Source organism: Dromiciops gliroides, chromosome 2 (assembly GCF_019393635.1).
Source record: "Dromiciops gliroides isolate mDroGli1 chromosome 2, mDroGli1.pri, whole genome shotgun sequence".
Lineage (NCBI taxonomy): Eukaryota > Metazoa > Chordata > Mammalia > Microbiotheria > Microbiotheriidae > Dromiciops > Dromiciops gliroides.
Window position 1 is genome coordinate 191275374 of NC_057862.1, and position 27334 is coordinate 191302707.

The following is a 27334-nucleotide window of genomic DNA, read 5'->3' on the forward strand; positions in this document are numbered from 1 at the left end:
AAGCAAAACTGCAACAGATGAGGATGGGAGGCTAAATTGCCTTCTTTTGTCTTTCTGTGTTAAAAGTATTGTAGAGATCTTTTTTACTGAAACTTGAGGCAAAACTGCAACAGATGTGGAGGGGAAGCTAAATTGTCTCATCCTTTCTGCGAAGGAAAAGCTGCAAATCTCTCTACTGAAACTCGAGGCAAAACTACTTTCGACGAGGATGGGATTCGAACCCACGCGTGCAGAGCACAATGGATTAGCAGTCCATCGCCTTAACCACTCGGCCACCTCGTCACAGAAGTCTACGGCTTTCTGGCAGCTATAGGGAATATAACCATCTGGGCCGTGACGCAATGCTGCGGAAGTCGCCATTCTGTACGAATGAATACAACGATCCTCGATACTGTTAGAGCAAGCAAGCTCCCCAGTTAAAAAAAAAAAAATCTGAAGAACGTGGCCGCCGCCATACTGTACGGACTGCCCTATGAAGGAATGAATGCTCCCTGGATAATCACAGTATACGCAGAAAGAAAGGAGTTAGACAGACGAGAGGGGAAGGAAAGCGAGAATAAAATAGAGCCACCCAATCCAAAATGAAGCGGGGACACGAGGCTGGGTTTGATACCTGGGGCTGGGGTGGGGGAAGGGGGAGGAAGGTAGGCGGGGCTAAAAGTTGCATCGCTTCCCGAAAGCGGCTGCGCAGCATGTACGCCTGCGCGGCGCTAGGCGGTTAGATTTGAACGGTCGCGCTGAGGCAGCCGGGCACCTATATGGAAGTACCGAGTACCCGCTGGAGCCGCACCCCCCTGTGAGCGGCCTGACCCTACCCCGCGGCCCCCAGAGGATGAGTAGACCAACAGGTGGGCCCTAGAGGGTCGGGGGAAGGGTCTCTGAATTGCCGGCCGTTTAAAGGGTTTCTTGATCTTGCCCGGATACCCCTTTCCGAGGGGGAGGGCGGGAGGGCGCCGCCGCCCCCGCCGTCTCCTCCCCAGGGCCTTCGGGTCTCCTCCCTTCGAGTAGGCCCTGGATCCTACGCCACCAGAGGTCTTCGAGCCTGGGCCGGAATTGGAGAACAGAGAAGGGGCCTTGAATATCATCTGAACCAACCCCCATCGTTCCCACCCCTATGGGGAAACTGAGGCCCGGGGCGTTATACTATATGACCGGAAGCCCCACAAACCAGGGCTGTTACAGGGTCATTGATCCCCACCTCACCCCCCAGAGCAGACCTTGTATTGAGCTACTTTGTATACTTATTTACATAGTCACTTTATGTTTATGCCAAAGTGCCTAGTACTTTGGGGAAAGGTAAGGCACCTGCCCTCTCTCTCTCTCTCTCCAAACACGGCATAATAGGTACTTAATAAATACTTGCTGATTGATTGATAGTGCAGCCTAACAGGGGATGCTTACCCCCACCCCAAAGACTTTTAATAAATGCTTGATTATTGCTTGATTGATAATGCCTTTGGGCAGGGTAATGTGTTTCTGGTGCCTGGTGAGACCTCTTGTGAAGTATTGTTTGAGCTCCCGGAGACATATTTTAGGAAGGAGATAAGTGAGCTGCAGAACCAGACCCCAGATTAGTGAATGGTACCCAGTTCATGATATAAAGTGATCAGGTGGAAGAAATGGGGATGTTTAGCTTGTATAAGAAAAGCCTGGGTGTGGGGGTGATACAAGTTACTACAGACGTTTTTCCAAGGATTTGAGGTAAAAGAGTAATTCGAATTGTCTTGGGTGAAAGTGGCCTAGAGGTAGATTTAGGCTTGATGTAAGGAAAAAGGCTTTGACTGTTAGAGCTGACCGGAAGGGCAGTGGGCTGTTTCCATAGGTGTGGTGATTCCCCAACACTGGAGGTATTTAGGTGAATACTTTGTTTTTCTGGTCCCCAAAGAACAAAACAAGTAGTAGCGGGTGGAACTTCAAAGACTAATTTTGACATTTGACGTAAGGAAAAACTTCCCAACAATTAGAGCAATCTAAACGTGGAACTAGCCTTTCTCTGGACATCAGTGGAGATTTTTAAATGAACGTTGAACTGAACAAACATTTGTTCACACTAATTTGGAAGGGATTTTTGTTTGGAATATTGTTCAGGTATGAGTTGGATGCAGTGGCCTCTGAAGTCCTTTCCAGTCCTGAAATCTGTGAAGTGTGAACAGGTTACTTGGTTAGTAGAAAATGAGAGTTACAAAAGTTTTTGGTAGAGCTATACTTAGTCATAAAATAATGTAGCATATATTTCTTGATGCTGTAGATAGTTGGAAACTTTGGAAGTGGTCTAAATTAAGATAGCAAGTTGATTGGGAATAAAGGTACATAAGACTTGGTAGTAGTATTTCTGGTTTATTGTTTTTTTAAGTTGACAGTCAAAAACTCAACCCTTCAAGCACCTTGCTGAATGTCGTCTAATAAGAGAAATTCAGGCTCTTTATTTTATTGATTCTGACACAATATAGCTTGGACTCTAGTAAGACTAAATACCGTACTTTGTGATATTACTGTCAAATTTATAACATACATATTGACTACAGACAACAAATAGATCAGGATTGATAATCTCTTGGAAAACAGGAATACAATTTTAAATTACCTCTGAGTATAGATTTGCATGAAGAGACATTTCCTGACATAGTGAATGGAAATGGCCTTGACCTGGATTCTAGTGCTGCCTTGAACACATTACTGGCTTTGCGACTTTGGGCAAATCTCTTAACCTCTCATGATGACTTTCAAAGATTCTTCTAAGAGTAGGCTAGGGTCTGCTCTAGGAGTTTCCTTGCCAGGAGTTCCCTATACCAATGAAAATGTGTATACTAGATGTGCATACCTGCTGGTCTATTGTGTGGACGTGTTAATGGAAAAGAGTAAATATTTGATGGGTATATCCTACGTATGTTGTTCACTCTTGACAGTTTTTGACATGACTTCACCAGGTGCCATGAAAAGTTACAATATACTGTTTCTATCAGCAAGAAAGCTATATAATAAGCTGTGTGTGTGTGTGTGTGTGTGTGTGTGTGTGTGAGACAGAGACAGAGATAAACTAAAGAGATTATTCAATCATGGTAGTAATGAAGAATCATGAAGCTATATAGCATTAATTTTTTATGGGGAATATTAATGCCATTGGAAGATCAGCAAGAAAAAATAAAGGTTTAGGTGACAAGTAGGTTTTCCATCCAACTGGTATTTGACTGTCTTGGATGGCATTTTATTCCAGAAGTTTATTGTTTCTTATTGATGTCCCATTGTGGCTGGAGAAGGATTTTGAGGTGTGGTTTTTTGTTTTGTTTTGTTTTTCTTTCTGGGTAGGGGGATGGGGTTTTGTTATTTTTGATTTTTGGTAAACCTTTCTCCACTCTTGGGAATGATTGGCAAAGTTGAAAAGAAGTAGTAACTAGTTGATAAGCATTTAGGAAATATAAATGAAAAACTATTGTATCTAAAAGTTAAATAATGAGAAATACCATAAAAAATCAACATAAAAACAGCCTACGTGTGAATGGAAGCTTTTGATTAATAATGATTTAGACATAGATTTAGCTTCAGAAAAAAGCTACTTTTCAGGTTGTTTGTTAAGTTTTATTTGGTAATGAGATTCTGGAGATGTCTTTTTGGGGGGCGGGGTGTGGCAAGGAGTGTTAAGTGACTTGCCCAGAGTCACATAGCTAGTAAATGTCAAGTGTCTGAGGTCGGATTTGAACTCAGGTCCTCCTGAATCCAGGACTGGTGCTTTATCCACTTTGCCACCTAGCTGCCCTGGGAGATATCTTTTGATATCAAAAGATAACGTAACTATACCAATGAATATTTTTTAAAAACCAGAACACAACCATATCTTTATTGAGCATAGGTTTTATTGAGTGGTATACACATAACATATAAGCATGTTTATGTGTGTATATGAGAGAGAGAAGGTGTGTGGGGCGATGTTCTGGGAATTTGGGAACACTGGCTCTGGAGTTAGAGAACCTGAGTCCTGCCCCATACGCTTACTTTCTGTGTCACTTAACCTCCATGAACCTCAGTTTTCTCTTCTGTAAAATGAGAGAGTTAGACTAGATAGATAGCCTCTGAGGTCTTTTCCAGGTGTTCTATGAGTTAGCTTTCTTGGTGTTGGTATATTTTGAACTGAACCTCAAAGTAATTCAACAGACATTTATTATGTGTCCACTATATTTCAGGTTCAGTGCTGGTTGGGATAGTCTGGGCTAGGTGGCATTCAAAGAGAAGACAAATAGTTGTTACCCTTGAGGAACTTTTATTCTACTGGGGGTGGGGGACTGTACAACATATACACAGACAAGTAAGTGTAAACTGTGTATGGAGAGAATGCTGATAAATGGGAAAATCAGGAAAGGCTTTATGTAGGAGGATGCTATGCATCATAGCTAAGGATTTTTTTTTTTTTTGGTGAGGCAATTGGGGTTAAGTGACTTGCCTAGGGTCACACAGCTAGTAAGTGTCATGTCTGAGGTTGTATCTGAACTCAGGTCCTCCTGACTCCAGGGCCGGTGCTCTATCCACTGTGCCACCTAGTTGCCCCATAGCTAAGGATTTTAAGCTGGGTTAAGCTAGTGTTTCTAAGTTTGGTAGGTATGAAGAGGAAACATATTTTAGAAAACGTGGCAAAAGATGAAATGTATATGTACAGTGAGCAAGAGCAGGCCAGTTTGACTGGAATGGAGAATGCATGAAGGTGAGTACTATGAAGTAAAACTAGAAAGGTAGATGAAAGCCTATTTATAGAGGACTGGAGATTTTGTTTTATCTCAAAGGCAAAAGGGAGGCAGCAAAGATTTTTTACTAGAGAAATGACAGGGTTAGAGTTGTTTTAGAAATCTGTTTTGGACTTCTGGATCACACGAGCAACAAGATGGTAGACTAGACACTTTTTCTGATCCCTGCAACCTGTCAGGCCTTTCTAAAACAGAAATTATGCACTAAAGAGAAAACAACTTCAGCTGTTTCCATGGTCTGGGACACCCAGAATCAAAAGAAAGTTTTAAAAAATCCCCCCAAACCCAAGAACTGAGGCTTATAGAACCTGAGCACACTCAGCATTCCTCTTCCTCCCCCTGTGCTAATGTTAGCTAGGCTGCACTAGTGTACCCAAGAACGTGACACCAGCTTCCACCCAAATTCACTCCTGGGCCCCATTCCTCTCTTCCTCTTTCCAGTGCCATAGAGACCCTCAGCTCCAGGCTGCAGAAGCCTGTTCAGGTCTTAACAGCCCACTTGACCACAGGCCTTTAAGAACAAAAGCCTGTCAGAGGCTGCCACCTAGAAGCACTGGTGCTGGCACTGCAGGTTCTGCCTGTTCCAAGGAAAGCAGGGTCTGAACTAGTGGTCTGAGGCCATAGAACTGAGAAAAATAAAGAGTGGGATAGGTTACCAGGAGAGGACATCGAACATGTGGAGAACTATCTAGCACTCCAGCAAATCCCAGGGAAGAATATAGCTAGAACCAGTTGGGACTAGTTCTGACCACCTAAAAGGCACTTGGGGCAGACACCGAGGCTGGTGAACCATGGTATTGTTCATCATGGAAGGAGGGTGAGACCCTTTGACTAGGAAAACTTGAATCTGTAATGGCAAGCCTCAACACAGATTGGAAATGTAAACATGCAGAACTGAAGGACAGTCCAGAAGAAGAGAAGCAAAAACAAATAACATTAAAAGAAAATCTGCTGGGGAGCCAAGATGGAGAAGGAAGGGCAGTAACCTCTCAGAGCTCCCCACACAATCACACCAAAAGAAAATCTGCTCGCTATGCAAACAAAACATATTGAACTTGAATCTAGGATGTGCAGAGACAACTTAAGGGTTGTAGGTCTCCCAGAAAAACACAAGATAAAAAACCTTAACACCATAATGAAGGAAATAATAGAAGAGAACAGCTCAGAACTTCTAAACATAGAAAATTAAGTTCCAATGAAAAGAATTTACAGATGACCTCCAGAAAAAAATCCAAGGCAGCAAACTCCAAGACAGTTAGTAGTTGAATTTAACCTTCAATTTAGAAACAAGTTCTGCTAGCCATCAGAAGAAAGCCTTTCAAATACAAAGGAAAAAACAAATAACATAAGACTACTACACACCCACTAGAAAAAGGAAGTAGAAATGGAGCAATAGAATTTAGGATGTAACCTAGGGTGGCCTAGCCCACAAATTGGAGCATATACACGCAGGACAAAAAAAATGGACGTTCAATAATAAAGAAGACTTTGAAACATTTTTAGAAAGGAAACCAGAACTGAAGAGATTTGCATTTTGAACCCCCCCCCCCCCAAACCACAGAAGTGCAGGAAAAATGAATACATACAGCAGGCAAGGATTGTAACAGCAATAGAGTGGCAATGAGAGACCAGAAAGATTTCTTTCTACATGTACATAAGGAGACAGGTGAAGGAACAATTCTGTTGACAGTAAAGAGGCAGACAAAGGGAGTATTATGAATAGAACCTGGCAACACCTTGCCTACAGGTAAATGCTTAATTTGTGGAACTACAACATGGGAAACTACATAAAAGAATGGGGAAGGGGCAGCTAGGTGATGCAGTGGATCAAGCACCAGCCCTGGATTTAGGAAGACCTGAGTTCAAATCTGGCCTCAGACACTTGACACTAGCTGTGTGACCCCAGGCAAGTCACTTAACCCTCATTGCCCCACCAAAAAACAAAAACAAAAAAACCCAAAACAAAAAAATAAATAAAAGAATGGGGAAGAAGTATGGGAATAGAGAAGAATGAATGATGCATTTGGGTCAAATCAGGGGCTGGCAAGGAGGGAAAAGTTACTTCTGTGGTCTCAGAAAGAGAAGAGCCAACAGAGCAGTGAGTGAAAAGAGGGAAAAAATTGAAAAGGAGGGGAGAAGGAAGGAGGCATTACTTTGGAGGTGAGAGGGCATGCCACTGGTGAATGTTCCTATGAATTAGAGAGAGGGGTGGTGAATGGAATTGCCTTACATTTGATGAGGTCTGAAGTATTTGGTGCTTGAAAAGTCTACTTGTCCTGGGAAAGGGCTGAAGTTGGAACTTTGGGGGCAACTGGCACCTGGAGGAGTAGGAGAGTATGGACATGGAGATTTACAGGCAAATAGAAAAAAAAGATTCACAAGAGAGTCTAGATCAGGCTGCATAATGGTGGTGAAGTAGGGGTTCTACAATGGGGCGATGCTGTATGACATGATGTATAGAGTGCCTGGCCCAGAGTCAGGAAGAACTGAGTTCAAATTCTGCCCTAGACACTTCCTGTGTGACTCTGGGCAAGTCACTAAACCTCTATTTACCTCAAATTTCATAATCTATAAAATAAGGATAATAATAGCACCTAATTCTCCCCCACCCCCCAGGATTATTGTGAGAATCAAATGAGATAATAATTGTAAAGTACCTAGCGCAGTGCTTGGCACATAGTAACTGCTATATAAATGTTAGCTGCCATTATTATTACTACTGCTTCTGCTAATAATAATTGACATTGGTCTGGAAATGAGGCACATTGGAAAAGGGGGATCCATGAGTCAAACCCTTTAAGACAGTGCCAGAAAGTAGAGAGCCTAGAATGGATACCTTGGAAGCTCTAAAAACATGAAGACAAAGAGAAAAGATAATTATAAGAGTCATGAATCAAAGAATGGGGAATCTAGAGTAAACAGAAAGAGATGATGGATAATAAAGAGAGTAAGAGAATTGCATTCTAGAAAAGGGGGGATTTGAAACTAAGGAACAAGACTAGCTGAAGGGGAGGAGAAGGAGGGGGAATATCAAACAGGAAGAGGGGATGAGGGGTGAGGAACCAGTGGAAACGGGGGCACTTTAAAAATAAAAAGTAAAGGGGGCAGCTAGGTGGCACAATGGATAGAGCACTGGCCCTGAATTCAGGAGGACCTGAGTTCAAATCTCATCTCAGATACTTGACACTAGCTGTGTGACCCTGGGTAAGTCACTTAACCCTCATTGCCCTGCCCCCCCCCCCAAAAAAAAGTAAAGGAACATAATACTATTTTAGGGCAGAAGAAGGAAATTTGAAACTGTCTGCACAGACATTAATGCATATAGGATATGAAGGGAAGTGGTCAAATGAGGGGAGGATCTTTATATCAGATTTCTCTAAGGGCTTAGAATCCAAAATATATGAACAGTTAATAAACGTAAATGACTAATAGACATTCTCCAATAGATGGTCAAAGGATATGAACAAACATTTATCAAAAGAAGGAACTTGAACCATTTTGGAAAGCAATTTGGACATATGCAAATAAAGTGATTAAAATGTCCCTTTGAACCAGAAACTTCAGTAAGGAGCTATGCTAAAAGGAAGCCATTCATAGTCCTTTTTTGTTTGTTTGTTTATTTTTGTGGGGCAATGAGGGTTAAGTGACTTGCCCAGGGTCACACAGCTAGTAAGTGTCAAGTGTCTGAGGCTGGATTTGAACTCAGGTCTTCCTGAATCCAAGGCCAGTGCTTTATTCACTGCACCACCTAGCTTCCCATTCATAAGACAAAAGCCTCCATATACTCCAAAACATCTATAGCAACATTTTTTGTGATAGGTAAAATGGGAAATTCCCATTGATTGGAGATTGGCTAAACAGATTGTAGTATGTGAATGTAATGGAATATGGTGCCATAAGAAACGATGTGTATTATGAATACAAGAAGCATAAAAAAATCTATATGAACTAATGCAGGATGAATTAAGTAGTCAAGAAAACAATATACACGGCAATCACATAAATTTAAATGGAAAGAACAACACACACACCGTAACAAAATTATGAAGTGGGACTAAAATGAAGAGATATGAGAAGACACTCCAACCTACCCCTTCATAGAAGTGGGAGGTCCACCACTGTTATACATTGCATATGTTTTTTTACTTTTTAAATTTATTACTCAATTGTGCTGAATTTTTCTCTTTTTCCTTTCCAAAAAATACTATTTGTAATATAAGTTGACTCTCTGGGAGGGAGAGGGGAAGGATGCTGTGGTAATGTAAGGAACAGAAAATATTAGTAAAAATTTATTTAAAAAAAAAGAAATAGCAATCTGGCATTTCTGTGAAAGATGTACTGGAGAGGGGAGAGACTTGAAGCAAAGAGATCAATTAATTAGTAAGGCACTGGAATATTCCAAGTGAGAATTGAAGAGGACTTCAATTCAGGTAGATGCTACGTGGGTGAAAAGGGGACTAATTTGAGAGATGTTGTAGAGGGAGAGTCAGTAAAAGTTGGCAACTGATTGTATATGGGTGATGTGGAAGAGTAATGAGTTGAGGATGACTTAGAGGTTTCCAACCTGGGTATTAGGAAGGATGGTGATGCCCTCAACAGAAATAGGGAAGTTTAGAGAAGGGGTGTTGGTTTGGTTTTTTGAGAGGTAGATGGGGAAGGGATTCAGTAATGAGTTCTATTTTGGACATGTTGAGTTTGAGATACCTATGGGTCATCCAGGTGGAGATGTCCAGCAGGGAGATGATAACAGAATTGGAGATTATATAGAGGCAGCAGTGAAAAGAACCCAATGCAGTTCCTTGGGAGATAATCAGGTTTATTGGTTTGGAGCAGGATGATAGTCTTCAAGAAAGTGACTGAGAAAGATTTAGGTAGATAGGTAGGTGAAAGAAGAGAGAGCAGTGTCATGGAGCCAAAGGAGGAAAGAGTGGTTAATAAGGTCTAGAACTGCAAAGATGTAAGAGGATGAAGACTCATAAAGCTATTAGAAAAAAAAAGCCATTACATTTAGCAGATGAAAGATTATTGTTAACCTTGGAGAGTTGGAGTCTAGTGATATGCTTGGAAGACAAATTGCAAGGGATTGTGAAATGAGTGGGAGGTGAGGAAATGTAGATGAGTCAGACTCTTAAGAGTTTGACTGTGAAAGGGAGAAGAAATATAGGATGGAAAGACAGGGAAAGGTGAAAATTGTTTAAGGATGGGGGAGACTTGGATATGTTGATAGCTGGAGGGAAGTGCTCCAGTGGATAAGATACTGAAAATGAGAGGGAATGATCCACATGTCTTTACCAGATGAGATAAGAGGGTATGGTTCAAGAACCACAAATAGAGGTAGTTTGAAGATGACACAGGCTTACATTAGAGATTGGATTAAGGAAGAGAGAATGTTGATGATGAAGGTATGTTTTGAGATTTGGAGTGGAAGAGAAGAGAATTTGCAAATTTGCCTCTGTTTTCTCAGTAAAGTAGGAGGTGAGGTCCTCAGATGGGAAGCTGGAGGCAGTAGCTATGTAGGAGTCTGAGGAGTGAAAAATGTTTGAAAGAACTACTCTGGCTGTGTGACCCTGGGCAAGTCCCTTAACCCTCCTCCTCCCCCCCACACCCCCCTCCAAAAAGAACTACTTTGAAGAATGTGATGGAGATTAAATCAGGAAAGATAAAAAGGATCATCCTGGAACAGTGAGGACCTGGTTGAGCTTAGATACACTAATAGTTAATCTAGTTAATTATGGTTGTTACTTTCTTTAGGAGTTTTCAGGAGCATGTAAGTAGGAACAGAGGCCAAATGGTAAGGGTAACCCACATTTAGATATTGGCAAGGTATGACTGGCAGTAGGACAAGAGGGCAAAGATTCAAGCATAGCTTATAGTTATGGCTGAACTGGTTGATTAAGACTGTGGAGAGAGACCAGACTGATAGACTGGGAGACTAGATTGCCTTTAAGGTCCCTTCCCATTTTAAAAGGGTCCAGTCATGGTGAAGACTAAGAACAGGTTTTGAAGGGATAAGGCAAAAGAAGTTGAAGGATAGGAGTTTGTGGTCAGAGAGAGGATTTTTAGAGTTCTGGGTCATGGAGGTGTGGAGTGAAGATAGAAGTCAGAAATTTGGACATAGGTTAACAGAAAGAGGGATGCATTCTAGGTGGGAGGGATGACATAAAGAAAGACACAGGCAGAAGTCATCAATATAACATATAGGTTGGCTTGACTAGAATAGCGTTATCTGTTTTGGAAAGTAGAGAGAAAAAATTGGAAATATAGAAAAGGATGGTGGGGAGTTTTGCTTTGATGCAGTAGGGAGGCACAATAGGCAATAGAAACAGCAAAGACTTTGAGGTGGACTACAAATCTGAATGAAATGCATAGAGTACATAAATAAGACTGTACTAGACTGAGATAAATTAGAAGCAAGCAGACCCTGCTAGCCAGCTGCTGAAAATTTTAATCTCTTCTATAACAAAGCTTTTCTAGACAATTCCAAAGCACACACACTTCTCTCCTCTGAACTTCTATGGTAGAAAACCACATAGTTTAGCAGTTTTACCTGCTAAAACCTTGAACTTGTTTTATGTTAATCTTGTTTCCCCATCTACACTGTAAACTCCTTGAAGGCCAGGACACCATACATGTGTGTGTGTGTGTGTGTGTGTGTGTGTGTGTGTGTGTGTGTGTGTGTATAAATATCTTTTGTGGCACTGTATATTCAATAAGCTCAATTCAGTAAGCTACTTTTGGTTAATTCAGGAAAGACATAATCAAACTAAAGTGGGGATTTTGGAAATAAAGAGAAATAAGGCTAACTGAAGGAAGGTAGGGAAAGAGACAGAAGAATTTAAAATTGCTTTTGAGCCTTATGAGTAGTATGATAGAGATACCACCAATAGAGGAGAATAAGATAATGAGTTTAAGTGTAAAAGACTGCCCCGTGTCTGAGTAGCAAGGAAATAGCCTTTCCTGCTAAGATCCTAGACCTGTACCAACCAAAGTCAGTCCTTTTATGTGTGATGCTTTGAGCCCGCTCTCTCTTAAGTATCAGGATCCCTCAAAGCAAAGGTTGCTACTAGATCCTCCTTCACTTTATTTAGCCTTAGAAATCCTTCCATTTATGTTTGCCTTAGTTAAACACTGGAGAAAAAATTAAAAAAAATTTTTTTTTACTATAGTTATGGGCAGATTCCAAGTGAAGCTACAATAGAATTTCTTATCTCTGAACAAGTTAATTAAAATGTGTTTACTCTTTTTGTTTAATTCTTTATATCTGTGATAGCTAGTGCAGTACTTGGCACATAGTAGGTTAAGTGCTTTTCCATCAATTGATTCCCTTTCCCAGGATTGACAGCCTAGAGAATTAGTAGTTCCTGTCCTTTTTTCCTCCCTTAATGATGTAATTGTTAAATTTTGATGGTCTTTCTTGCCTTTATATCTATGGGTCCCAAATTACAGCTACTTAACTGATCATAATGAGCAAGCTAGATTGTTGAAGTTCAAGCATTATAAATAAAATCTTTTAAATTCAGATTAGCTTTTTCCCATATAAATATTTTATTTTCCAGTTACATTTAGATATAGTTTTCAACATTTGTTTTTATAAGATTTCTAGTTTCAAATTTTTCTCCCTCCCTCCCCAAGACAGCAAGTAATCTGATATAGGTTATATATGTACATAGGTATATATGTACAATCACATTAAACATCAGATTAGCTTTTTTCAATATGTAAAGTCCTCCTAATGGAGGTAACTGGGTTTTCATAGGCTAAGCCAATAGAACACAAACTCTGGCAGCTGCCACTAAGTTAGAAAGGCTTCAGGAACATACTTGGCATGCCTGTTGTCTGAGGAACAGGCTAACTGAGTTGAGAGAGGCTTATTACCAAGTTCACTACAGGATTATGAATTTTTCATCCATAGCAACTCTTGAAAAGTAAAATGGGTCTTGATCCACTCGGATGAAACAAGTTATTGAAGTAAGTTGTAGTTAGCTGTGAACCATCTACCTTGGGGAGATGTATATAGGACCAAAAGAGTATATGGAAGTTATTAGTACAGGTGATAATTGAAACAGTGGTCCCTGTTGAGTTTCTCTAGAAAATAGTATAAGTGAAGAACAGTAGAGAATCAGGGACTGAACGTGGGAGAAAGAACCTGGCAAAGAATGTCAAAAATAACCAGAAAGGTAACTTTTCTAGATTTTTTACCCTAATTGTTTTTGGCAGCATGGATAAAGTAGATACCAAGTAATCCATGCTCGGAATGGTAGGCTCAGGAGAAGATTAGAGGAATGAAGGAATCAGGAATGCTGGGAAAGATAATATAAGAAAATTTATCACAGAAATATATGGTACTAAAATTTTAGTAACAATAATACTTCAATTAACACAAATCAAATTAACTTTCTTCTTGCCTCTGGCACTTTTCTTATAATAAAGGCAAATCATAAGAAAACAAACCCATATTGGGGATTTAATTTTTAAAAAATACAACTGCTATGGTACTTCCTGGAACCAATACATATTGTATCTCTGTAACCTTCTACATATCTGTAACGTACAATATTAATGGATTCCCCCATTTAAAAATATCTTTCACTTATGACTTTTTTAAAAATAATAATCACTGTATAATATATCTCTCTCAATGAGCCCTTAATATAAGCGCCATTTTATACCTGTCATTTCCCTCCTTTTTGAAAACAAAGGAAAAACAACACCTTCTAACCAAGACAAGGGAATTGCAGTCCTCCTCTTTTCCCTGGCATGAAATCTGGTCTTTGAATGAACTGATTTGCATAGTTATGATGGAGACACTTCAAGATACCAAATCACCAAGAAATTATTAAATAGTTATCACATGAAGTTTTTTATTGTATGAAGTTTTTTGTACATATGTTTGTTTCGGGGAGTTTCTAGGAAGCAATATTTTCAATTTAATATACTTTCCATAATATATTAGTGTCATGGCTTGAGTTTATATGCTTACATTACCAACTAATTGAATCCATTGAAATGGAAATATGAAAATTAGCAGAATTCCATTCCAGTTTAGAGATTGAATTCTTTGTGTCAGGTTGCTCAGATTTGGTTTCCTGTTGTTATATGATGATGATACTATATATAGTAAAATTATATCTTTTGCCCACATATTTTTCTTTTTGCTTAAAAAAAAGCAAAAACACCAGCTATCTGAGAACTTGTTTATAATAATTGTTATAAGAACAATTGCTAATGTTGTTTAGAAAAATCTGTAGATATTATGTTCTGGTTTAAGAAAATATGTCTAGATAATGTTCTCTATTGAATTGCTATATAACCCACACAACAATCTTTCATATTAGGCCAAAATTTTCATTTAGACCCAATAAAATTCATGTCATCTCAATTGGAGTAATAATCAACTTTATTCCAAATATTTTTTTTAAATCTCCACAAAGATTAATGCAATTCATTCAGTAAAAGTTTATAAAGGATCTATATTCCCCTGTGCTAATTATTGGGGATATAGACTTGAAATACAATGCACTTGCCCTCAAAGACTTTTACAGTCTAATAAGAAGAAATAAGATATCTTCACATATAAATGTAATATAAATTAGAACATGGTAAATTCATAAATGGTATATGAAGTATGTGAAATTAATAGAGAAAACTTCAGTTTTGGGTGGGGAAGGAGAATCAGTAAGGGCTTTATGGAAATGGTAATATTTGAACTGGTCCTTGATGCCATCGACTCATCTATTACCTCTTTGAAATCTTTGTTGCCAAGTTCTACCTTTATCTTGCCCTATCTTATTACAAATGTGTGCATGAATATTTCTGTTCTTTTTGTATATCTTAAATCAGGTAGCACATTAATATGTTAGAAATTCTGTCGAAAAATAGTCTGTTGTCCCTTAACATAGAAACTATTGTAGATTTTTCTTATGTCTTTTTCCTTTGTATATAACCTTGAGGTATAGATTATAGTTATGTCCTTAATGTGTTTTATATATCATCTTTTCTTTCTGTTTATTTTTGTACAGGGTAGTTATTGCCTGAAAAGTAACTCTTCAAAAATGGATGGGTTTTGCCCAGAGCCCAGTGAGGAAAAGTAAGTTCACTTAATGCTTTCATCTGAAAATATAAAGATAGCTACTTTTATTACTCTCTCTTCTAGAGATAGATGGTTTTTTAATCAGTAAGGACTGTTACTTTTGAAATCGTTTTTTCTATTCAACCCCAGAGGCAAGAAGTAAAAGTCATGAAATCACAACCTTTTTTTTTTTTTTGCTATAGTATATTTTGTATAAACACACTCCATGGTCAAAAACATAGTGGATTATGTTATATTACATTGTCTTGGGGAGCAATATGTATTTTATGAATTTGACCTCAAATTTTTGATGTAAATTTTATAGGTAGAATGAAAGATAAGTGAAGTTTCTAGTGTGGGTGTTAAGTGCTGCCAAGGGTAGTTAAGTTAATTAAGCTTTCTTAATTTTAAATTGTCCTGGCCAGTTTAGAAACATGCCATAGATTCAGTGATATCACATGTTAAAAACAGTTCCTTATTACAAATGTGTGCATGAATATTAATGTTCTTTTTCCTCTTACCTACCAGTAACCATAAAGAACCGATTACCCGAAGGCGGCGTTCTTCAGTAAGTAAAGCCAACTTTAATAATTTTGATGGGTTTTTTAAATTTTTTTTTTTTTTTGCGGGGCAGTGGGGGTTAAGTGACTTGCCCACGGTCACACAGCTAGTAAGTGTCAAGTGTCTGAGGCCGGATTTGAACTCAGGAACTCCTGAATCCAGGGCCGGTGCTTTATCCACTGCGCCACCTAGCCGCCCCCACTATTTTGATGGTTTTTTAAACATATATATATATATATATATATATATACGTATGTTATAGACTTTAAAAAATTTAATCTTAGTTTTATTGATGTCATTTGTCTTTTTATCACATTTATTTCTGAATATATCTTTGCCCCATCTTCAACCCAATGAGTGTTCCTTATGAGATGAAAGAGATCCCACACTATGCAGGTTCTATTTTTTCTTTTTTTTTTGTGGGGCAATGAGGGTTAAGTGATTTGCCCAGGGTCATACTGCTAGTAAGTGTCAAGTGCCTGAGGCTGGATTTGAACTCAGGTCCTCCTGAATCCAGGGCTAGTGCTTTATCCACTGCACCATCTAGCTGCCCCTCTGTGTGTCCCTTATAACCAAGACTGAAAAAGAAAAAGCATTTCACTGAAACTAAACGCTACATTGGACTTATCTGAGAGTATTTGTAAATTTCATACTCATGAATCACCACTTCTGCAGTGTTGGTGCCTTTTTTTTAGTGTCCTATTTTAGTCTCCCATGCTAAATTTTGGAATTATAACTACATAACATTCAGTTTTGCGTTTTTCCTTCTCATTTACATTGTTATAGTCATTGTATATATTACTTTACTCCTTTGCATCAGCTGTGTAAGTCTTCCTGTGCTTCTCTTAATTCTTGATATTCATGATTTCTTATAGTGCAGTAATATTCTATTACAAGGCAGTTAAATGCTCACTGGATAGAGTATAGGACTTGGAGTCAGGCAGACCTGAGTTCAAATCAGGCACTTGTCAGCTATCTTACTCTGGGCAAATCACTTTACCTTTCTCAGCCTCGGTTTCTTCATCTGTAAAATGGGAATGATAATGGAACCAATCTCATAGGATTGTTGTATCTGATGAAATAACAATTAACACATGTAAAATTCTTTGCAAACCGTAAAGCATTATATAATACTAGTAATGATAATGAAGATGATGACAGTGACGATGATTCACTGTCCACTGGAATGAAGAGAAAAGGAAACAATCTATTAAACAACCATAACAACAACAGTAGTAATAATATTAATCATCATTATTATATTCTTGTTCCACAATTTGGCCATTACGTAACTGATAGACATCTACTTTGTTTCTAGTTCCGGGCTGTCAGGAAAAGTGCTAGGTATCACCTATAGACCATTTTTTTTTTTTTGGTTGGGCAATGAGGGTTAAGTGACTTTCCCACTGCCACACAGCTAGTAAGTGTCAAGTATCTGAGGCTGGATTTGAACTCAGGTACTCCTGAATCCAGGGCCAGTACTCTATCCACTGCGCCACCTAGCTGCCCCACCTATAGACCTAACAAAACAAATATGTAACAAATTAGTATCGGCCACTTTAAAGTATTAAAAAAAATGGACAATTGGATCTCCTAAGGCTGACGAATTAACTGGTAGAGAAGTTATCTCTGTTTAGATTATGGGAAAGTCAAAAAACATTTTAATACTAAGAGTTTTCCCATATATTCTCAATATCTGATGGCAGATTAGGATAATAGTTATTCCTATTTTACAGAATTCTTTACAGTTTTTAAGGACAGTATTACTCAAATTTTGCCAACAACCAATGTAACAAAAAAGGAAAATATTGGATGTTGGAGGGGATGTGGGAAAACTGGGACACTAATCCACTGTATGAAGTTGTGGAAAGATCCAACCATTCTGGAGAGTAATTTGGAACTATGCCTAAAGGTCCGTAGAACTGTGCATACCCTTTGATCCAGCAATATCACTGCTATGTTTATATTCCAAAGACATCCCCAAAAAGGGAAAAACACCTATTTATACAAAAATATTTATAGCAGCTCTTTTTGTGGTGGCTAAGAATTGGAAATCAAAGGAATGCCTATCAATTGGGGAATGGCTAAACAAGCTGTGTTACATGATGCTGATGAAATAATATTGTGCTATAAGAAATGACAAGCAGGATGATTTCAGAAAGGCCTGGAAAGACTTGTATGAACTGATATATAGTGAAGTGAACAGAACCAAGAGAATGCTGTGCACAGTGACAGCAATATTGTTTGATGAACTAACTGTGAATGACTTAACTATTTTCAGCAATACAATGATGCAAAACAATCCCAAAGTACTAATGATGAAGCATGCTATCCACCTCCAAAGAAAGAACTGATATTGATGGAACAGACTGAAGCATGCTGTTTTTTACTTTCTTTCATTTTTTTCCTTTTATTCAAGCTTTCTTATATAAAATTACTAACATGGTAATGATTTACTTAATTGTACATGTATAACCTATATCTGATTGCTTACTTCCTCAGGGAGGAGGGAGGGGAGGGAGAGGAGAGATAAAATTTGGAACTCAAATCTTTAAAAATGTTTATTATGGGGGCAGCTAGGTGGTACAGTGGATAAAGCACCAGCCTTGGATTCAGGAGAACCTGAGTTCAAATCCAGCCTCAGACACTTGACGCTAGCTGTGTGACCCTGGGCAAGTCACTTAACCCTCATTGCCCTTCCCCCCAAAAAAATGTTTTTTATAAAAAAATTTCTTTTGCCAACAACCAAAGTTGGATTTCTTGAAAAGTGCCAAGATATTTTCACTGTTCTAAGTTACCAAAAATGAAGGGAAATGATTTGTAATATCTTCTGTGATTTAAATGCTATTTTGTTTTTAAATTTTTAAAAATCCTATTCTTGGGGCAGCTAGGTGGTACAGTGGATAGAACACCAGTCCTGGATTCAGGAGGACCTGAGTTCAAATCCGGCCTCAAGACACTTGACACTTATTAGCTGTGTGACTCTGGGCAAGTCACTTAACCCCAATTGCCTCACTTAAAAAAAATTCTATTCTTATGGGAAGGAAAAAAATGTATGTAATATAAAGCATAGATAGAAAGCAGAACTCTAAGCTACTTGAAGATATTGAGTCTGCCAAACCAATTTAATTTCTTCCTGTTTTCTTTTCGAGGTTATGTATGTATTTCCTATATTTTTGGAAGCTGTGTCTGGCAAGCAATAAAACCGATATACATGGGGCAGCTAGGTGGTGCAGTGGATAGAGCACTGGACCTAGAGTCTGGAAGTTCTCAATTCAAATCCAGTCTCAGACATTTGCTAGCTGTGTGACCCCGGGCAAGTCACCTAACACCTATTTGCCACCTGTAAAATGGCGACATACTGGAGAAAGAAATGACAAACCACTCCAGGATCTTTGCCAAGAAATTGAAGAGTCAGACACCAGTGAACAGCAACCACCAGGGTCTAGCTGTGAACAGTTAATTGATTAGCCACTGCCTTGTTGTATCTAGAATTGTTTTTGAAAAAACCTGCACAGCATTTTTAGAGCCCTAAGCATTCCTGAAAACCTTGGGTAGAAAGGATAGGGATAAATTTTTCTGACCCAGACTTGTTGCCATCAACTTCAACTTTTCTCTCTGACCCAGGCTATTCTGATTCTCATCTGAAATTCCCCATCTCTGAGTTGAGAAAAGAAAACAAAATTAGTCACTATACCTAGCTTCTTATGCAGAACAAGAATTTTGGCTTCTATTTTGAGGACTGTAAAGGAATACTTAGTTCATAGATGTTTTTAGAGGAACCTTGGTAACAACATTTTCAAGCTGAAGTGATTTATTAAATGATATGTTATTTTCATTAAAGTTCAAAAGAATATTGAATTACTTAAGGTGGTGAAATGAATTATGTTTCAGAAATGTAGGGTATATTAACCTACTAGCCTCTTAGAATAAAGCTGCACTTTTAATATAACTAATTTATTTTAAGTAAGCCCTTACTAATTCTTAAAATTTTTAATTAACTGCAGGCTTCAGCAGTGATGAATCATGAATTTGGGTAGTTATTGGATTTGTCATGGAGTTGGTTTTTGTTGTGTTTTTTTAGCAGCGATGCCTGACTGTTCTTTGAATTGATTTGGCCTCAAAGGTCTCCCTCAGCTTTAAATCTATGATCCTATAATCCTTTAAAATGAATTGATTTCTAGTGGATATACCTGAATAACCTGAATAATTTTAAATGTATCCCTTAGATTTTGAAACCCCCACGGAGTCCTCTTCAAGACAAAAGAAGTGGAAATGAAATTGGTCAGGTAGGTCTCCAGTGGTAATGCTTTTATAATAAATGACCATGCATCATTTTAATAATTGTAAAATGTTAAGTATTAGGTAGCATGGAGAGAGAACTTCATAAGTTATTCTCAGTTGAACTGGTAGAAGAAAGTCAAAGTACAAGTAGTTTGAGGTCACTACTTGATCAATAATGCAAACTCACAAATTACTAGTCTGTGCCACCACAGGCTATATACCACATCAGCCACATTATCAGCCTCTTTAATGGTGGGCTTAGATTACCCCATTGTAGCTCTTAAGGCACTAGCAATATAAACTTCTGAATGCAAAAAAAAAGAGAAGTGTTTGTGACCTTCTATCAAAAAGAATTACAATTTATAAACCCTAATTACCTTTTTTAAAAAAACTTACTTGGAGGGGCAGCTAGGTGGCGCAGTGGATAGAGCACCAGCCCTGGAGTCAGGAGGACCTGAGTTCAAATCTGGCCTCAGACACTTGACACGTACTAGCTGTGTGACCCTGGGCAAGTCACTTAATCCTCATTGCCCCACCAAAAAAAAAAAAAAGAAGAAGAAGAAAAAGAAGAATTACTCAGTAAAAGACTTACATGAAGTGATGTTGAGTGGAGCAAGTACAACCAGGAGAACAGTAACAGCAACACTATGTGATAGACTTAGTTCTTCTCAGGAATACAATGATCCAAGACAATTCCAAAACATTCATGATGGAAAATGCTCTCCACATCCAGAAAAAGAACTATGGGATCTGAATGCAGATTGAAGCATACTATTTTCACTTTTTTGTTGTTTTTTTGTTTCTTCTTTCTTGTGGTTTTTCCCTTTCATTCTCATTCTTCTCTCATAACATGACTAATGTGGAAACATGTTCAACATTATTATACCATATAACCTGTATCAGATTGTTTGCTGTCTTGGGGAGGGAAGGAGAGGAAGGAGAAACATTTGGAATTAAAATCTTTCCCAAAAAATGAATGTTTAAAACTATCTTTACATGTAATTGGAAAATAAAATAAAATACTATTTTTTAAAAAAGAAGAATCACTAAGTAAAAACACCCATGGATGTGTTTTTTGTGTGGGTGGAGATGTTTATTCTTGTTAGGGATGGGGCTGGGAAAAGAAAAAGATCTAGGTAGAATTTTTTTAACATCACACTCTTTGCTCTGTCATAAACTGTTCTTTTCCCCTTATTGTCAAACACACCTATTCATTTGAAAGAGGGTATGACAGGAAGGGAGGGTAAATTTCCTACTTCAGTGTATTCCTAGTTGTCCATATACATTGACATACTAATATTTTTCCCCTCTACACTGGGAATGAGATTCAAGCAAATTTGATGCTTTCATACATGGGATGTTTTGCAGGATGAATTTTTTTTTGGTCTGTACTTCAGTATGTGTCAGAATCAGACATTGAATCCAGGTCTTTCTGACTCTGAAACAGGCTCTCTCTCTCCCCAGTCCCATGCCAGTTCTCTTGCAATGTACTGTGCCAAATTAATTAAAAAATAAGACCTGGCTTATGTATATAATGCCCTTGAGTTCTAGTTTATAATGGCTTGATCTTAACAATAATAATACCACCTATTTTTTGTCTTTAGGACATCACTACAAGAAGTCGGAAAAGCTCTCGTCGGGTCAGCTTTGCAGAAACCATTAAGTAAGTTTTTTGGTTTTTTGTTTGTTTTGTTTTGTTTTGTTGCAGGGCAATGAGGGTTAAGTGACTTGCCCAGGGTCACACAGCTAGCAAGCGTCAAGTGTCTGAGGTTGAGTTTGAACTCAGGTCCTCCTGAATCCAGGGCCAGTGTTTTATCCACTGTGCCACCTAGCTGCCCCCCAAGTAAGTTTTTTTTGTTTGTTTGTTTTGGGTTTTTTTGGTTGGGCAGTGAGGGTTAAGTGACTTGCCCAGGGTCACACAGCTAGTAAGTGTCAAGTGTCTGAGGCTGGATTTGAACTCAGGTCCTCCTGACTCCAGGGCCGGTGCTCTATCCACTGCACCACCTAGCTGCCCCCCCCCCAAGTAAGTTTTTTTTTAAAAGGTAATTAGGGTTTATGAATTGTACTACTAATGTGTCAAGCCCTATGTGATAATAGAAGAGGTAAAAAGAATAGTTTCTGGTTGGATTAAATAAACATACAAAAGTTCTAGTTTTAAAGAGTGTTTAAGCTTATGTAAAGATTGAGATGTATAGATGTTGTGTAGGAAGGAAAAACCTGTATAGATAAAAAGCCAATTCAGTGAATTAGATTGGATATCAAAACTGTTATGATGCATCCAAACCTCATTAAAATGGAAGCTTATTAAAATAGTATAAAACAGATTCAGCATACGTTATTTTCACAAAAAGACGTATGGTGAAGGGACTTGGACAAAATAGGGATGTTTTATCATTTTCAAAACAAGGATACCCTAACAGGTTGATACTACATTGCCTGTCTGTCCTTTCTGCTGTAACTATATTTGAGTAAAATATCACATGTTGTGTCAATGATTTTGCGGAGATTCATAGCAACTTTTGGTAACCTTATTCCTAGCTTATGGTATTTAGGTAAGCTATCAGGAGATAACAGTGCATTGAGTATACATGTTCTAGTGCCCCTGTAGGTGCTAATCTAGAATAATCATGATAATTCACATGTATAGTATAAAGCACTTTGGAGTTTACAAGTACTTTATCTCATATGATCTTCATAATAATTTTGTCAGTACAAATATTATCATTTCCATTTCAAGGATGAGAAAATTGTGGCTCATAGAACTTAACTAATTTGTCAATTCACTGCTAGTGAATGGTAGAATTTACATGTCAAATTTTTTACTTCAAATATAACATTACAACTAACTGCCCTAATTCCTGCTTTTTAGCCACCTAATCAACCAAAATCCTTGGAAGTATCCCAGTAATATCTGAAGGAGACATACATAAGGTTATATATTATGCAGAGGATTACTCTGTAAAGTACTACACCTGGACTAAATGATGTCAGGGAACATCATTGAGCACATAGTAACCACTCAAATACTTGTAGGTTGAATTAATTTGTTAATTTTTATAGTTCTCCAACTGTCATTTCAACAAAAATTCTGTTTCTTTTACGTAATTGGCACTAAACTAGGTGCTTGGTAGAGAAAAACAAAAACAAAACAGTACCTGCCCTCAAAAACCTTACCTTATATCAAGAGGGTATAACATGTGAACATATATGTAAATATAAAGTAATTTGAGGTTGTAAAAAGCACTTAAAATTGGGGATATCTGAGAAAATATCATGGAGGAATTACCAACTGAACTGAATCTTGAAAGAAGATAAAAGATTCTAAAAGATGGAGTGAGTACATTTTAAACATGAGAAACAGTTTATATAAAGGCATGAAGGTAGGAGATGGAATATTGAATTCAGAAAATAGCTAGTAGTCCTACTTACCTTGAAGACAGATTACATAAGAGGGAGTAATATGAAAGAAAGCTAGAATAGTAGGCTAAAGTCATATTGAGGAAGAACTTAAAATACAACTGAAATACAAGTGGCTACATGCAGTAGCCACTGAATGTCTCTGAGCAGAGGGGTGGTGTGGTCAGACCAATGCCTTAAGAAGATTATTTTGTCAGCTATGATAAATTGGAGAGGGAAGCATTGGAAGCAGGGAAACCAAGTAGAAAGCTTTTAGAGTAGTACATCTGATTGGTTTTAAGGGCCCTGGACTAGGGTAGTAGCAGTGTAAATGGAGAAGGCATAGATGTGAGAAATGTTGTGGGAGTCAAGTCAATAGAACTTCACAACTGATTGGAAATAAGGGAAAAGGCAGAAGGAAAAGTCAGATGATTCTTAGGTAATGAACCCCCTGAATGGAAAAATGATGATTTCCTTGACAGAAATAAGAAACTTTGTATGGATGGATAGATAGATAAATGGATGAATGAATGAATATATATGGGTATTTATTAAACACTTATACAGTACCAAACACTACTCAGAAGCCTGTCCATTGAGCCTCGTCACTTCCCATCACTCCCTCTCCACCATATACCTTCTCCTGCTCCCTGTGAAGACAGGCTGTTTTCCACTAAGGAAAAGGAATTATATTAAATGGCTACCATCCAGAACCTCAGGACTCTTTCAATTCTTTTGCTGACAATAATATGGGTGATAACCTGCTACTTGGTGGGACTGAGGATTATAGCTATATAAGAATTAAACAAAAGGGGGCAGCTAGGTGGCGCAGTGGATAGAGCACTGGCCCTGGAGTCAGGAGTACCTGAGTTCAAATCTGGCCTCAGACACTTAACACTTACTAGCTGTGTGACCCTGGGCAAGTCACTTAACCCCAATTGCCTCACTTTAAAAAAAAAAAAAAGAATTAAACAAAAGGATGGCAGAGCCAAGACGGGAAAGAAAAGACAGGGACTTGCCTGAGTTCTCCCCAAAACCCCTCCAAACAAATTTAAATCCTGAAAATAAGTTGTGGAGCAGCAAAACCCACAAAAGAACAGGGTGAAACAATTTTCTAGCCCAAAACAACTTAGACGGTTGGCAAGAAAGGTCTGTTGCATTGGGGTGAGAGTGGAGTGCAGGCCAGCACAGGCCACATCTCAGCAAACCAGCAGTAGAGCCCTTGTGACTTTAGGTGACTGAGTCATTGGCAGCAGTGGTGGTTTCCAGACCTCTTAGCCCATAGGTATTAAGGGGGTCAGACAGCTGATCAGAGGGATTCCTTTGTTGGCACTTGGGACAGGATTCTGTTGCATTGCCAATACTTGGAGCTGGGTTTCAGTGCCAGGACAAGAAGGAACACCAGTATACCAGAGCTTGCAACCACAGGGGAGCTGGGACCCTCATCACATTTTCAGGGAAGAAAAGAGTCATTGGGGTTACTCACAGATCAGAGTATAGGCCAGGAGAGTAGTAAACATCTTTCCCTAGATCATAATACCTTGGAGGTACTGAAAACTTATACACCCCCCAGAATTATCTCTGAAAACAGCTGCACAGAAAACCTGAAATTTGGGACAGTGCCCTCTCCACTCTGGAAGCAGAGCCCCACTTGAGCATAGAGTTAAAAGTCAAGGAATAAAATAGAAAAATGAACAGACAGCAGAAAAAGATCCTGACTATAGAAAGTTACTATGGTGACAGGGAAGTTCAAAACACAAAATCAGAAGAAGACAACAAAGTCAAAACTGCTACATCCAAAGCCTCAAAGAAAGATATGAATTAGTCTTAGGCCATGGAAGAACTCTAAAACAATTTTTAAAATCAAGAGAAGTAGAGGAAAAATTGAGAGGAGAAGTAAGAGTGATGCAAGAAAAACATGAAAAAAGAGTCAGCAGCTTGGTAAAGGAGAATTAAACTATAGGAAGTCCCTCATTACTCTTCATGAGTTTTCTGATTATGATAAAAATTAGCAAAAACTTTTAAGAAGAAATTTGTCTGCAATACTACTGTAATTGACCAGTGCAAGAATATATACTACTTCCTCCCAGAGACTGGATTACCTAAGAAAGCCACCTACAAGTTTCATGGGTTTTAATGCATTTTGGTCACTGAAGTTTAAGTGAAAGTTTCCTTGAAGTAACTAGAAAAATTCCTTTCTGTCTCAAATTGTAAAATTTAAAACTTTACAGCTTATATAACATAACCATTTGGGGTCTACTGTCTAATTTGCTGGTGGCACAGTGGATAAGTGCTGGGCGTGGAGTCAGAAAGACCCGAGTTCACATATGTGAGGGTCAAATGATATATTTGTTTAAAAAAAAAAAAAACTTGTGATACTGGTTATAATAGGTACTATATAAATGTTTATTCCCTCCCAGTGTAACTTAATCATTTAATAAACAGAAAAAAGCCATTTCCCCTGCTTCCAACCTCCAGAAAATTAAATTTAAAAAGACCTAGAAGACACTTCAAGGCTATCAGTTCCAAGCATTGTGCATAAAAATAGAAAAGATGAAATAGTTCCTTCTCAAAGACCTTTTACTTTAATTGGGAGAGAGAATACATAAAAGAAAGTTGTGCAGATGGAAAGACCTGGAGATCCTAAGGGTTCAGCAGTGGGTTGGATAGCAAGGCCTGGGGGTTATTAGACTACATTAGTTACTCAGGTCACTACATTAGTTACACAGGTTACATTAGTAACTCAGATTACTCATTGCCTCTAAGCTGTGTGATCAGTCAAGCAGGACTATAGGTTCTGGAGGCCCCTGCCAGGGTATGTGTGCTCCTAATGGGAAGTTTTCCCATGCCTGTCCTTCATGGGTTCTGGAAAAACAGATTTAAAGGAGGAGATTATTAGTTCTATTTTAGACCCTGAATTTAAGATACCAAGGGGAAATCCAGGAAAGATATCTAGGAGGTTGTTAGTAATCTAGAACTTGAAGTCAAGAGAGAAATTATGACTGGGGCTATGTAGTTTCAGGAGTCATTTGTGCAGAGATGATAATTGAATTTATAGGAGCTGATGAGATCATCATCAGAAGAGAGACTAGATCATCAGAAGAGAGAATAGAAAGAGTGCCCCAAGATAAGGCCTGGGGGAGAAGGGGTGATTGCTGCTTCTCACTCTTTTACTAGTTCATCATAGACTTGCCACTCCTAAACATGAGTCCCCTTCTGCCCCACCCAAAGATTATGGGAATGAATGGGATCCAGGGCACAGATACAAGGGTTGACCTGGGCAAGGAGAAATGCAGCTTCATTATTAGAGACTGAAGCAAAGGAAGAGATGACAGGGTAAAGATGTAGGTAGGTTTTGAGGTATGAAATCAGAGAGATGAGCAAGCTAAGGACACATGGCCTTATTTCCTCAAAGATGCAGGTTATCTACTGAGAGAGCAGGATGGGGGATAGTGTCAGGGGCTTGAGAAGAGAGTTTTTGGAACAGTTGCTATAGGGAATATCATAGAGTCATTCAGGGGACAGCGGTGAGGATCTGGTTGAGATGGGATAGTATGAATTTCTAATGGACCTAGTCAACATTCAACAAGCTCAGGAATAGGAAATTAGACACATAATGAAAGTGACCCACGGTTAAGGATTAGCAGGAGGTGAATAGAAGTAGACCAAGGGGGAAAGGGATTCAAGTATGGAAAATATAAGAAACTATTGGCGAAAGGTTAAGACTGAAGGGAGGGAATTGAGGCCAAAGCAAAGGTGCTGGACTGGGAGAACAGGGAAGGGTAGAGTGAATGGAAGTCATTGAGGGCAAAGAATAGTTCACTGGTAAGGAGGCTGAGAAGAGATGGAATGACAGGAAATTATGATGAGAGGAATTTCAAAATGTAACATTATAGAGGTGACACAGTTTTAAGTGATTATGAGAGAGATCTTGAGATGACTAAGGGTGGAGTGAAGGTACACATCATGGAAGTTGAGAAAGTTGATGAGCTAGAAGGTCATGGTCTTTACTGGTAAATCAGTGTATATATTGTGGCTCCCAAGAATGATTGCAAGGGTTGAGGTTAAGAGATGAAGACTATGAATCAGGTAATGAATTTCTTGAAAAAAGAAGGAATAGGCTGGTATATTGCAACAGGTATCCGAATGGGATGATATAGATGGGTAGAGTGACCCTCAAAGGAGAAGCTGCATCATGATCATGGCAGAGAATGTGTCTGGAATAACAGTGGGTGCCAGGAATATATTGACTTCATGATCCTGTTTGACTGATCACACAGGCAATGAGAGT

At 38.6% G+C, this 27334-nt stretch overlaps 1 protein-coding gene and 1 non-coding gene across 2 annotated transcripts in view; one reads left to right on the plus strand and one right to left on the minus strand.

The window, feature by feature from the left end:
• Nucleotides 1-200: 200 nt before the first annotated feature.
• TRNAS-GCU lies at nucleotides 201-282 on the minus strand. Its single transcript has one exon. It is a non-coding gene; the product is annotated as a tRNA-Ser (tRNA).
• Nucleotides 283-767: 485 nt separating this feature from the next.
• Nucleotides 768-27334, plus strand: part of KNL1 (kinetochore scaffold 1) — a 98512-nt gene continuing 71945 nt past the window's right edge. The window contains exons 1-5 of the mRNA XM_043980556.1: nucleotides 768-848; nucleotides 14753-14820; nucleotides 15331-15370; nucleotides 19593-19652; nucleotides 21252-21310. Coding sequence (XP_043836491.1) covers nucleotides 14786-14820; nucleotides 15331-15370; nucleotides 19593-19652; nucleotides 21252-21310 — 194 coding nt within the window. The 5' untranslated portion in view covers nucleotides 768-848; nucleotides 14753-14785. The remainder of the gene's footprint in view (nucleotides 849-14752; nucleotides 14821-15330; nucleotides 15371-19592; nucleotides 19653-21251; nucleotides 21311-27334) is intronic.